This window comes from Tinamus guttatus, unplaced genomic scaffold (assembly GCF_059628265.1).
Source record: "Tinamus guttatus ecotype Peru unplaced genomic scaffold, ASM5962826v1 Tinamus_guttatus_pri_ptg000083l, whole genome shotgun sequence".
NCBI classification, from domain to species: Eukaryota; Metazoa; Chordata; class Aves; order Tinamiformes; family Tinamidae; genus Tinamus; species Tinamus guttatus.
This window is the reverse complement of record NW_028288617.1, coordinates 2,516,011-2,529,543: the sequence shown is the minus strand read 5'-3', so window position 1 is coordinate 2,529,543 and position 13,533 is coordinate 2,516,011. Positions and strand designations below refer to the sequence as shown.

Genomic DNA, 13,533 nt, shown 5'->3' with positions numbered 1-13,533 from the left:
GTGTAAACATATCCACTGAAACTAGCCGAATGAGTCACTTTAATCGTTGGTCATCCATCTTCATCGTGTGGTGAGAAAAGGGCTCTTGGAAGAAGGGCCTGTGTGCCAAAGCTTGCCTGCTTTTCTTCCAGTGATAGCAAACAGTCCAATAAAATACTTTCCTTTGCCCTTATGCCTTTACTTACTTAGTCATTAACAAATAGCTTAAATAATTGCAAGCAGAATACTGTATTATCTATAAAAGATATCCAAATGCATATAATATTCCTTATGTCTACAGTACTGCCAAGAAGGCTTACACAGATTTGCATTGCCAAAATACCTGCAGCAGAGCTGATGTAGCATAAAGGGGAGTGAAAATGGGCACAGATGATGGGCCAAACCAACTCTCCTAAGTAGCATCAGCCCCTAGCCTTGCAATAAGATCCTCTTGGGCACATTCCTGAAGTGACAGGGAAATCTTTGCTGGATCAGTGGGACCAAGACCTTAGCTCTCATAGACATGCAACATTTTTAGCACAGTAATAATACTACAGACTGCTCTTAAATGTCTTCCATTAGAGTGGTGTACTTTTCTACCTCTTGCTGTGAATGCATTTCATAGTATTTAAAAGTGGATTTTAAAATGGAAAAGGTCTTCAAGTCATACCCAGCATATTTGAAAGTTAGGACTTCAGGCAGAAATTGGGCAAAATTCAATCTCAAAGTGCCTACTCTTAAATCATAACTAAGTCATAAAGTTTTGCAAGATTGAGAGAAGTCATCGGGGTTCTCCATTTGGAAGACAACATTCTCTAGGAGTTTGGACAGCATCTCAGAAGTAATCTGCTCAGGTAAGTGACTCAAATACCTTCGCCTTTGTTGCAGTTCAGAGGATATAGAGGCCCCTCACAGAGATAAACCACTACAATTTTGTCAAGCAGGGATAGATTGTATCCATCTCTTTGAGAAATATTACAGCTGCTACCTTCTGCAGAGCAGCCCACTGGTTAAAGCATTTTCCTAGCAGGAAATGAGAAGCCTGGATTTTCAGATCTCCTTGGTGTGAGTGGCTCAAATGCGCAAGTCTCAATGCCCAGGTCTACTCTTGAACCAAATAGTTATGGATATTCTTCTCTCCTTGGGATGGTTGCACTTTGACCTCTCTGCGGAATTTGGTCCAAAAAGCAAGAATTAGGAGGCCAGAAGGAAACCAGGCAATGAGGGACCTAAGTCCCTCTAGCTACTAAGTCTACTGGGTGGAAAGGGGAGAGATGGAGCTCCTCTCTTTTACTTTTTTCCCTCATTTCCCAGTGCACAGAGGGAAACCAAAGGAAGAGTGAAATGAATCAATGATCACAAAAAGTCATAAAAAGAAAGGAATAGCAGAGAATGAAAAAGCATACCCTTGAATGTCTGACACTCTGTATGAGAATATTTTTTCAATAGAATACAATAGTGTAAAATAATAAAAAAAAAAAGTGGATAACATTAGACACTCTTAACCACAAAATCTATGAGGCTATGAATCTCCCAAAGGAAGTGATGGATGCCTTACTGATTAAATCATACGAAAACTAAAATCACACAGCCCTAAGAACACAGTGTAGTAAACAACGAACTGGCAAATATGTGAGCAAGAATATTAAATCTCTCCCATCTTTCAAGAGTAAAGAACTCTCTCTAGATTTCTAACTAAGCAATGTCAAAGGACGCAAGAAACCTGGACTTACCTCTTGGCCATCTTTGTCTGTGGTATCTTCTGCGTGGCCTGCCACTGTGGAGAGGAACTGCAGCAGTCGGTGTAGGGTATCGCAGTTACAGGGAGGTAGGAGATAAATGAGAAGCTGTAAGGTGCTTAGCTGTTCATCTGGCTCTAATACTAAGAGGAAAAAAATATATTCTAAGAAAAGCGCTCCAACTAGCCTAAAAGCAGAACAAACACACTGTTTCCAGCCCAAAGGAAGGCATAAGAATAGATCTCTTTGTGGATCATTTTCTTTATAATGTCAGTAGAAAGAAAATTTTAAGAAAATGTCAAAAACAAAACAAATATTTCTAGGGATTTTTTTTTGTTTTAATTTGTCAGATTTTTGCTCACAGATTCACATGAGCTTTTCCCAATATATAGGGGAGCTGAAAATACATGTTCCCCACTCCATCACTGTCACTGAACACAAAAATTTGGTTTGATTTTCTACAGCTACTGTGTTATACAGGACACAATTTGAAAGCATTTCAGTCGTTTTTGCTTTAGCAATGTAAAATTGGCTTTCTTACTGTTTCATGTCTTACAGTGGGACTGGGAAACAGGAAAAGCAACTACAAAGACCAAGGAAATTCTACACTTTCTGTAGTCTCTTCAACACCATCACTTTAACCATCTAAAATGCAATGGTAGCCACAAGAAAAGGTGGGACAAATCCAGGATCACTCACACATAAGGCTTCAAAAGAATCTGAAGAGCACATACCAAGCTGCAGCTTAATCTTGACATGTCCAAGTCTATTTTCTCACAGATTTGTGGAAGTCTGCAACCAACTGTTAGCACGAGCCAACAGGTTTGCGAGTATGTAATATGAAGGCTCTGAGGACCATTAATTATGATGAAACTTGAATTTTGGAAACTAGATTTTTGACACCAGACTGAAAATTTGGCCAGTGAACAACTACACGACGCTAAAAGGTAACAGAATTCAAGTGGCATTCTGCCATCTGCTACTGAAGAATCAATGACAGGATCAGGGTTTAATAAATCATGAGTCACATCCTATCTACAAATATAAAAACATGTATCAACAGATGTAAGTGAAATCTTTTTTGTTTTCTAGTTACCCTTACACAGCATGAAATCCAAGCAAAGACCTTAACAAATTATAATATACCAACATTTGGAACAAAACAACGATAGTGAACTAAATGTACAGAAAACCTAATATGGATGGTGGAGATTACAGAATTCAGAGAGGTAAGCTTTTGAAAACCAGTAAATCAAGATGCTGCAAAGCTCACAGAGAGTGTTGATGAAAGGTGTATAAAGTTCTCTGGTGAGAAGTGGGTCAGGCATGTCACGTAGAAATTCCTTTAATAAAGCAGCAACATCATGAATGCTGTGCTCTTCGTCTAACACAACATCTATGCCTCGGTCAAACTCTTCACGCAACTGAAAAAGATCATGACAGAAAAAACATCACTCCTCATTGTCCCATCAGTACGTTCCAACAGAGAAAATCTAAGACATAATTTACCACTTAGGCTTTCCAGATTGCAGAAAACTAGTGTTTGGTAGGGTCAGAGATAGAGTTGATGTGCAATTTCTGCTTATCTTCTCACATAAAATTGAAAGTTTGCACTAGACTGTAAATAAACACTTTCAATAACTAATACATGTTACTTTTTAATAAAAAAAGGCACATCAGAAAATTCAATGTTTGTAGAAATCAAGATTAATATCACAGGCTGAAGTCAGGGAGAGTGAGCAAAATTGCAAGACAGGCTCTTTTGGACCTTACTGTATTATCCCAAGATCTCAGGCTGAGACTAAAAGATTAAAAATCACATTTCGTAACATACATGTTTTTGTACCGAAACATTAATAAGAACAATAAGACAGTGTTAAAGGCCACCAAACTCACATTTCTTGTGTAAATTAAAATGGTATTTGAAAACAAGCAGTAAGTACCCAGGTTCACTAAGACTTCATGGCACTTTTCCACACACAGCCTGTTCCACTTTCCTGTTTTAGTTATATTCACTAAGTGAGCACCACTAGGGAGTTAACAAACACCAGACTAAAACCATCATGAGCTACTGCTATTTTTCCAGCTACAGTTCCCAGACAAGTACTGTGCAATTCAAAGGCATCAAACTTCTTAAAGGCAGAAGAAATGATTCTCTCATATCTGACATGCCTTTTGAAAAGATAAAAACTTGCCTTTCTGGAGAGACTTTCCAGCACCAATAGCAGAATTTGGCACATACTTACTTTTGGCCAAAAGCTCAATTTCGTTCATTTTTAAAATAGTAAAGAAGTTTAAAAATTACTTCCTAGGAAAACTTCATTTCTTTTCTGATACTATGAGGAATCATGATCTCATACATATCTTCTCTTGAGAATAATTATAGCTAAATCTAATTGAACAACAGGAAATTTAAGATACCAGCCTCCATTAACCTGATTTAGAATATATTACAGAAACAATACAGGGAAGAAAGATGGTAAACCATAAACAAACTGTGAGATAATCTGTGGCAAATCTTGATCACAGGCAAATCTATGAAAGAGTAAATAGGGAGTAGGAATGTAGAAAATCTCTTATTTTCTGTTTCAAGTGTGCTATTGTGTGTGAAACATTCTGTAAAAGCTGGAGACTCCTTTCTAATTTATTAAATAAAACTACTACTGATATCATTAATACTAATCATCATGAATACTCATAATTAATTATCAATAATTATGTTATTAAGAGGATTTTTGTCTCCTAGATTGGTGGTAAACGTGAAACATCACTATGGAGCACCATCAATTACCTCTATCCAGAGGACTGCATCTGCCCAGCTACAAAAGCAATCAAGGAAGCAGATTAGCATTGCATCAGGAATTTGGACTTCTAAATAACTGCCTGAATCCTAAATTGCTGCTGCAGCCTTGCATATAGAATATCTGTTCTGTTAGCCCCGTGAGGTCCAGGGGCATGCTATAATTAGCACAATATCAAATAATCATATGTGGAACAGATTGGACATATTTCAGGACAGGGTATGACAGCTGTGAAAAAGCCGCACATTTCTGTTTCAACCTGAAGTCTTGTGGATTTGAATTGCAGTGAATGCTTTCGGAAAGCGCCCTTGGGGAACCAGAGTGCACACCAGTTTGTAAGACATGGAAACTGAGGACATCCCAGCTGGGACAGGCAGCGGCCAGCAGCACTTAAGCCCTCAGATCCACTCAGCAACACTGCTCTGCTCACACACTTGAATCTTTTCTTGTCCAACACCCCACTGAAGAGGAAAATGCTCTACAAAGGTTTGCAACACACATACTTGCTCTGGATTTTTTCCTGCTCAGCAAATGCAAACCCTGCTGGCACATTTATTTGCTTATTTACTTATTGCAACAAAATGCAGTTGAATAGGACATTTTCTAACTGGGGAGTTAACGCAGCAAAACTATGCCTACTTTCTATATAAGAAAAGCTAATGAACAGCTGCAAAGGCACAACAAAATTTGAGTATTGGGTTTGGCTTTCCATGGTTCAGAAAATGAATGGAATTTTAATTGAATCCAGATTTTCCCATGTGTTCATGTTGACAGCATTTATTATTGTAACTGCAAGAGCCAAGTTGACACTTCGATGTTGTTCAATAAAATAAATTGGTTCACATAATTCAATGAATTAGTCCATGTAATAGAATACATAAATAACCAAATCTCTTGATTTCCTCACCTTTTAAAAACATAGTAAAAGCAAAACTGGTGGATGTCAGTAATGTTAAAGGTGAAGCTTAGCTTACAAGCAAATGATTGCAAGCCCCTGCTTTTTTTTTTTTCCAGAGGTATGATGCAATTGCACTCATCCCTACATAATAGTATGTGTTCTGTCATTAAAGCCTGAAATGCAAATGACAGACAACTTACTCTTCCATATTTCTGTGATACATCAGCCACTCAGCAATAGGAATGGGAAGAGAACAAAGCACAAAACATCAGTCAGAATGGAGTAGCTTCAAGGTAGCTTTCCAGCAAGCCAACCGCTATGGTGAGTAGTCACAGAATCACAGAATCACAGACTGGTTGAGGTTGGAAGATACCTCTAGAGATCATCTAGTCCAACCCCACTGCTCCAGCAGGGACACCTAGAGCACGTGGCACAGGGTGGCATCCAGGCGGGTTTGGAAGATCTCCAGAGAAGGAGACTCCACAGCCTCTCTGGGCAGCCTGTTCCAGGGCTCTGTCACCCTCACAGGAAAGAAGTTCTTCCTCACATGGAGGTGGAACTTCCTGTGTTTCAATGTACCTCCATTACCCCTCCTTATGTCACCGGCCACCACAGAGAAGAGCTTGGCCCCATCCTCCCTGCGTTCACCCCTCAGGTACTTGAACATGTTAATCAAATCTCCTGTCAGCCTTCTCTTCTCCAGGCTAAACAGCCCAACTCACTTAGTCTTTCCTCATATGATAGATGCTCCAGCCCCTTAATCATCTTCGTGGCTCTACGCTGGACCCTCTCTAGAAGCTCAATGTCCTTCTTGTACTGGGAAGCCCAGAACGGCACACAATACTCCAGTAGTCCTGCAGCACAAAACTTAATTTAGCAATCTGATGCAGTAAAGCCTTCTTTTGCTCCTTTCTATTTGGTCTTTTATGCAAGGGGTATTTTTCTGCAACTCTCCATCTTCTCTGTTAAGAATATTCTCTACTATTCTCTACTATTTTGTCACTTCCACATGTACAGGAATTCTGGGAATGACAACGGAATAACTAGGCTGAGGAAACACCCTCTCCTGTCTTGTCTCTGGAACTTAATCATACACTATCTTTGCTTTTTCAACATTTGGCTGAGCCTTGGACTTGGATGGGAGTGCGCTGACCTTGAAGCCTGAAAGCGGTAAAAGAAAGGTGAAATTTGCGAGCAGCAATTTGAGGGTCAAAGAGATTGCTTTCTGCTTGCATATTTTCTCATACTGTAAGTTTTCCAAAAAAGATTTACAGTTTGGGTTTACTTTGGGAGCTTCAGCTGTTTCTGAGATGAAACTCGCAGCCAAGTTTTTTTTTTTTCCTCTACAGTGTAACCTTTGGAAAATTTCATCATTGTAGTCTATTCAGACCTCTTAGCCCCTCTTCCTTCTGCAGAGCAAAACATACAAAGACTATTGTTAACCTGCTGAGATCCTGACAAGGATTTCATCAAAGGCAGAAGATGACTGGAAATGGCCCATTATCAAAAGCACATTAAAATAACAGACACAAAAAGCCCTAATTTCACCAAGTGAGGAGTGGGAAGAAATAGCCTAACAGGAAGAAAAAACATTTGACAGTATTGCAGCTGATGAGGGAAAAGCAGTGACATTTGCATCCACAGCCACACTCACCTGTCTTACTCTCTTTTTTGAGCTTCCAACTCTGAATATTCCTACTGTCTGGAGACCTGCAAGTATAGCACATTAGACAACTGTTTAATTGCTTAATATTCTGCTGAAAGTTGCATTGAATCAAAGCAATATGGGCAATTTAGGCACTTAAGATTAGGTAAAAAAAGAACATTCTTCTACAAGCTCACATACTTACCATACTGAGGCAAACCTCGGCTGTCTTGGAATAAGCAGCCATCCAGTGCACTTTTTAAGGACCTCACATCATCTAACCTGCAAAATAGTATCTAAATGACATTTCCTGTGGCGCCTTTCTGAGATATTCAGGCACTGCTTGTCACTTGGAGATGACACTTCCAGAAAAGATCCCAAATGAAATAAGCAATATATTGCTTGTATATTGCTTCCCTGTACGCTGCAGATGCGTAGCTTTGCAGTGTTTGGAGCTGCAGATTCTCATCAGAGAAATTCAAATCAGTTTCTGCCTTTTATCTTTTGAATCTCAACGTGGTACCTCCCTTAATTGACAGAATGACACAGAAGCAGCTTAGTAAACCCAGGGACATTGTCAGGGAATCATGTGAGACAGAGACACATTGAGCAAAAACTGGAAGCTGGCTACCAATTCCTACACATCCAGGCAATATTTATCTTAGAAGAAGGGTCCGCAGGAAGTCAAGCCTTTGCAACTCTAGAACAACTTTAGGACCCAGGGAACACAGGGGAGGTTTCAGTCTGCCTTCGATGGACTAGGCCATGCTTTTCAATGACTAAAAACATAAAAGATTTTATCATATAACACTGCTTAAAATGGTCTTATAACACACAACCCTAGGCAATTTTCAAAAGGACTTACTCATATAGGCAAATATTTTCAGAACCAGAAACTCAGGCAGTCATATAGCTTGGAATGACATTGCAACAGAATTGTTGCTAGACCAGAAAATCCTCTATTTTCCTAAATCCAAAGAGCAAACAGAAGGGTCTGTTCTCTATTAGCCTTCTACCATCTATATGTTTCTCCAAGTCATCCAGTCTTGATGACTGTTGCATAATGGTTTTGTGGAAGACAGACTGTACTGAGCATTGAAGAACAGATATCTTTTGCAACAGATTAACCCAGAACTGCAGCTGAGATAAAAATCCATGTCTACCTCAAATCATCTTATACTATTATGTTATCGTATACGGAATTTAGAAACTTACGCACTTGGAAAAATACACAAATGAAACATCAAAAATTTTGTTTAACAGGAAAATAATGTAAAACAAATATTTTAGTAAGGAGAGTTGTTTAGAAAAGAATATTTGTTATTACAGTGAGTTAAGTGGATTAAACACTTAATCACAGAGTTAAAACAACATAAAATTACCATAACCAAAGGATACTGGGCTGGATGGCCTTTAGACTGATTCAGCTACTTTTATGCTCTCCAAAGTCACTTAGTCTGGATTAAAGGGATGAAGGTCATTCATCTCACCCCTATATTTACTTCGTGGCCATGATATCTAATCTCTATAGAAGGCTACTAATGACTTGCTGGCAATGTTTTCCTTTCTGTATTTGTAAGCAATGCTTTTTTCAATTATGTTTTATAAAAGTTCATCATTGTTGTTTCAATTGCAGTCCTCATCTGCAAAAGCCTTTCATTAAGGCTTTCCTGCTCATCAAGTTAGGCATCAAACACATGATTTGGTGTTGCAATTACTCTAACTTAATGGTTTATTTATTATCTGGATACACAGTAACTCTGTCTTGCTGTGGCCAAGTAATTTCAATTTTTATACAATATCTTTACAAGATGTCCAAGGTACAGTAGAAGAGTTGTCGAACTGATACCTTGCTTGCTTCTGCACTGCATAAAGTGTGTGCGAGGTTTGTGTTTAAATGGGAGCTCAAGAAAGATCACAAAAACTTGAGAAGAATATTGGCATGAGCTTATAATTTCCTTCAGAGAAAGCAGGCCGGAGGCTGGTCAGTAGGACCCACGTCAGGGACAAACTGAGTAGGCACCATGGCAGCCTTGTAGTAGAGGAAACAAAGCAAAAAAAGGCTGCCTGGAGCTTAGTATAATCCAGCATGTGGGGTTTTGTTTGTTTGTTTATTTCTCCATACCTCTCTCTTCAAATACTGTATCCAGTAAAGCTTTGCACTGTAGTATACACAGTTCATTTGGCTTTTTACTGTGAGATCTAGTGCTTGTTAAGAATAATTTCTGGCTGACTGGCACATCGCAGACCTTCCATTTTCAAGATATAGGTGAAGCTGCAGAGTGTAAAGAGCCCTTCCCACAGAGCTGAGCCCTGCAGCACAAGACGACTGGCCTCCAAGCAGGGGCTTTTCCCCCAAGCTGGATCAGGCAGTTTGCAAGCTGGCAGCAGAGCTGCTCATTTGGAAAAGATATCCTCTAAGTAAGCATTTGGAATCTTTTTGTTTGTTTGTTTGTTTGTAATACACGCTTATTTATTATAGTAAAAATATATCTGTCACTTCTGGGAAAAATGAAATGTCCTTACCATGCTTTTCCAAGTGCTGGCAGCAACTATCCACAAGCCGGGGAACCTGCCGGTAAATAGGGTTCAGACTTAGTTTCTTATCTCGCGCCTTTTCTTTCTTGCTCTGAGCTTCTGCTGGCAAAGAGAGCTGGAGAGCTTCTAGGAGCCGTGACTGGTTGTCATCCAAATCTGTAATAGAGTCCACGGACATCGCGCCCTGCAAAAGACACACATGTGAATGGTCAGCATGGCTGGAGGAACCTCAGCTCTCCCAATCACAGCACCTTCCTTAACCGAGGCTTTCACCTACCTACACACTGCACAAACTAGTACCTAAGCACATTTTGCCACACAGCTTTCAGGAATGAATGAAATTAGACAAACATAATACCAGTGTAATGGCTGGGAAAATCAGGACTGTTTCAATGCTGTTGCTATGCCACTACAATGAATACAGATTAGTTATAAAAAATAAACTAAATGCTTCCCACTCTGGCACACCCTTTGCATCATTTTAAGTCTGAATATGTTTCAAAACAAGGATGGATACTGGATGGATGGCAGAGCTCAGAGGGTGGTGATCAGCGGTGCCGAGTCTAGTTGGAGGCAGGGAGCTAGCGGTGTCCCCCAGGGGTCAGTCCTTGGTCCAGTCCTGTTCAATTTATTCATCAATGACCTGGATGAAGGCACAGAGTGCTCCCTCAGCAAGTTTGCTGATGACACAAAACTGGGAGGAGTAGCCAATACCCCAGAGGGCTGCGCTGCCATCCAGAGGGACCTGGACAGACTGGACAAGTGGGCGGTGAAAAACCTCATGCAATTCAACAAGGCCAAGTGCAAGGCCCTGCACCTGGGGAGGAATAACCCTAGACACCAGTACAGGCTGGGGACCGACCTTCTGGAGAGCAGCTCTGCAGAGAAAGACCTGGGTGTCATGGTGGACGACAAGTTGACCATGAGGCAGCAGTGTGCCCTCATGGCCAAGAAGGCCAATGGGATCCTGGGCTGCATTAAGAAGAGCGTCTCCAGCAGGTCAAGGGAGGTGATCCTGCCCCTCTACTCAGCCCTGGTGAGGCCACATCTGGAGTATTGTGTCCAGTTCTGGACTCCACAGCACAAGAGGGATGTGGAGCTGCTGGAGAGAGTCCAGCGCAGGGCCACAAGGATGATCAGGGGCCTGGAACATCTGCCCTATGAGGAGAGGCTGAGGGAGCTGGGCCTGTTCAGCCTGGAGAAGAGAAGGCTGAGAGGGGATCTAATCAGTGTCTATAAGTACCTCAAGGGAGGCAGTGAGGAGGATGGTGCTGGTCTCTCTTCACTGGCGGCCACTGACAGAACTAAGATAATGGCCACAAACTGAAACACCAAAAGTTCCACAGGAACTTAAGGAAAAATTTCTTAACAGTGAGGGTGACAGAGCACTAGAACAGGCTGCCAAGAGAGGTTGTGGAGTCTCCTTCTCTGGAGATCTTCAAAACCCGCTTGGACGCAGTCCTGTGCCACGTGCTCTAGGTGACCCTGCGTGTGCAGGGGGCTTGGACTAGATGATCTCTAGAGGTCCCTTTCAACCTTAAACATTCTATGATTCTATGAGCAATCGGGGTCTGTGTGCACTTTGGCAATGCACTATTAGTGTGCATGCAAATACACAGGAATTTTTAAGCCAGATTTCCTACTTCTCACACATTTTGGGCAATTATATCAGTGAAAATGATGCCAATATACATACATCCATTCAACAGATACATTTCATTGGTTATACAAACATATACAGATATAGAGATTGAAATCCATATTTTCATAGTCCAAAGACATACCAGAGAAGTATAAAGTAGTATTGGACCCCTCTTGCAGTGAGGTGCCCAAAACTGAACACAGTATTTGAGGTGTGGTCTCAACCAGAGGCCAATATTTTAATGTTCACGCTTGAAAATGAAGATAATTTTTTTCAAGTGAGAAATTACTGTCACTTCAAAAAGACTATCTTCCTTAGTCATTCTTTTTTTTTTTTTATTAAACTTACCAGGTAAAGATATTTTAGGTTCATAAATCATAACTAAACAAAGAGAACAATTTTGTCTTCATTATATTGATCTGTGATATTAATTGTAACATATAGAAGTTTTCATGTTTTTTCCTTTTTTGATTTATATATTATTTTAACATTCTCATTTAAAATAACTACTACAAATTACTTTCCTCCTGAAACAGGGAGTGAGTTTTACAATGACCTAAATAAATTTCAATGACATTCTAGGAGAAAAAAAAAAAAAAAAAAAAAAGGAACATACAGAATTTCCATCCAAGACTTTGTTGACAACTCTGATTGTATAAAAGCAAGCTGTTCCATTGACTGGTGTATATGTATTTCAGATACTGCAGACTCCTAGGTTTATAGAATGAGAAGTGTTCAAGTGCAAGGTATAGCCCCATTTCTTAAAACTTCTGGAAGACTTATGAGTAATGAAGACTTTAGATAAATTCTCTTTTTGTTTTTTGACCCACTTCTCTAAATAATTACTATAACCTTTGAATACAACTTCAATCTTGCTTTCTAGTGTTTCTCAGAAATACACTTACTTGATTCGCTTTATTATTTCCTGCCAAAAAAAAAAACAAAAACCAAAAAACAAGTAAGATTTTCTGGCTATGATCCATGTGTGTAAAATTCCAAACTGAACAATTCTTCAATTTTCTTTTTAAAGATTTGGAGCTCAGATATCAAAATTAGTTGCATATAGCTAGGACATTATATTACAAACAAAAGTTCCGAGGCTTTCAGTGCTCACTGTACTCTTTTCCAGCTGATGGACACCACAGATTACATCATGGGCTTCAGTGGAAGCTCATCCAGGGCAATGCTGAGTGACATGGAAAAATCCTATCACCATCCTCCCTGTGACAGTTGCTGGATAGTTCCCATATGACAGGTGCCCTCCTTTATACCCTGCATGTATAGTCATTCTCTTTTTGTAAGAAAGACATCTGCACCTAGCTCTGATCATTATTATCAGTCACTTAAGTCGGATTCAGATCCCTAAAATAGATGTAAATGCAGACAGTTCTTAGCTATCCTTGGGCAGTCTATCAAGGTTGTGGATTAACTGAGACACTGAGCTGGCTTTATGAAGAGTGATCTTGAGTTCATTGAGCTAAAGTACACCATTCCTTGGCAACACCAAGGCCAGGTCAGCTCTGGTCGAAAGCCTGCAAATGCAAAGGAGCGCAGCACCAACAGGCTGTCTAGGGCTAGCCCAGACCCACACAGACCCGTTAGTTTGGACTCAGCCAGACCAACATGACTGTTCAGGAATGACACAGGAGATGATACTACACTTTGTTCCCCAGGGCTGTGGGATTAATATAGGGTAGGTTAATGCTTAACCAAGCAGGTTTCAGCCTAGAGAAATGAAGGTGAGGAGCCTATTTTACTTTGCAGATCTACCTTTGTGCTCCAACCCTCTTGAAGATTAGGCTTGAGATCTTTTCTAAGATTACACTTTAGACTTCCTAAGATTAGACTCTAACAAGACTTTATTGAAAGTATTTTACTAGGCATTTTCCTCTTCATTACTCTACAAAATTAAAGAACAATGATGTGAGGACATTTTTTCTTATAGTAACAACTCTATTAAAAACAAAAGTAACAAAAAAAAAGATTTCTAATGCCATTACTAGCTTCAGTATTGGAAAGCTGCATGAGTTTAGAGCGTAACAGTTGCTTAAAGCAATAGAATACCTTTTGTAGAGCATTATTTTCTGGATGAAGATTTGTTTTCGAACCCGTCCAATAAATGATCTACTAGGTATCTACCTTATATGCAGGACTGATACTGGTTCGAAAGCACCCCACTTTGTTATATTGTCAAAGGGATCCTTGTAGTTTGTATTCAGAAATTTCTTTCTAAGAGTCTAGCACAAATTTACTCTGGTATCTTCTGCTTTAACACTGAGGACATGATTGAA

At 39.9% G+C, this 13,533-nt stretch overlaps 1 protein-coding gene across 1 annotated transcript in view; it reads right to left on the bottom strand.

The window, feature by feature from the left end:
- The window catches only part of ARHGAP6 (Rho GTPase activating protein 6), a 308,402-nt gene that overhangs the window by 15,869 nt on the left and 279,000 nt on the right, over positions 1–13,533 (bottom strand). Inside the window, exons 5-8 of the mRNA XM_088520229.1 lie at positions 9,589–9,784; positions 7,072–7,127; positions 2,992–3,142; positions 1,713–1,861 (exon numbers count right to left, since the gene is read on the bottom strand). Of these exons, the coding sequence (XP_088376355.1) occupies positions 1,713–1,861; positions 2,992–3,142; positions 7,072–7,127; positions 9,589–9,784 (552 nt within the window). The remainder of the gene's footprint in view (positions 1–1,712; positions 1,862–2,991; positions 3,143–7,071; positions 7,128–9,588; positions 9,785–13,533) is intronic.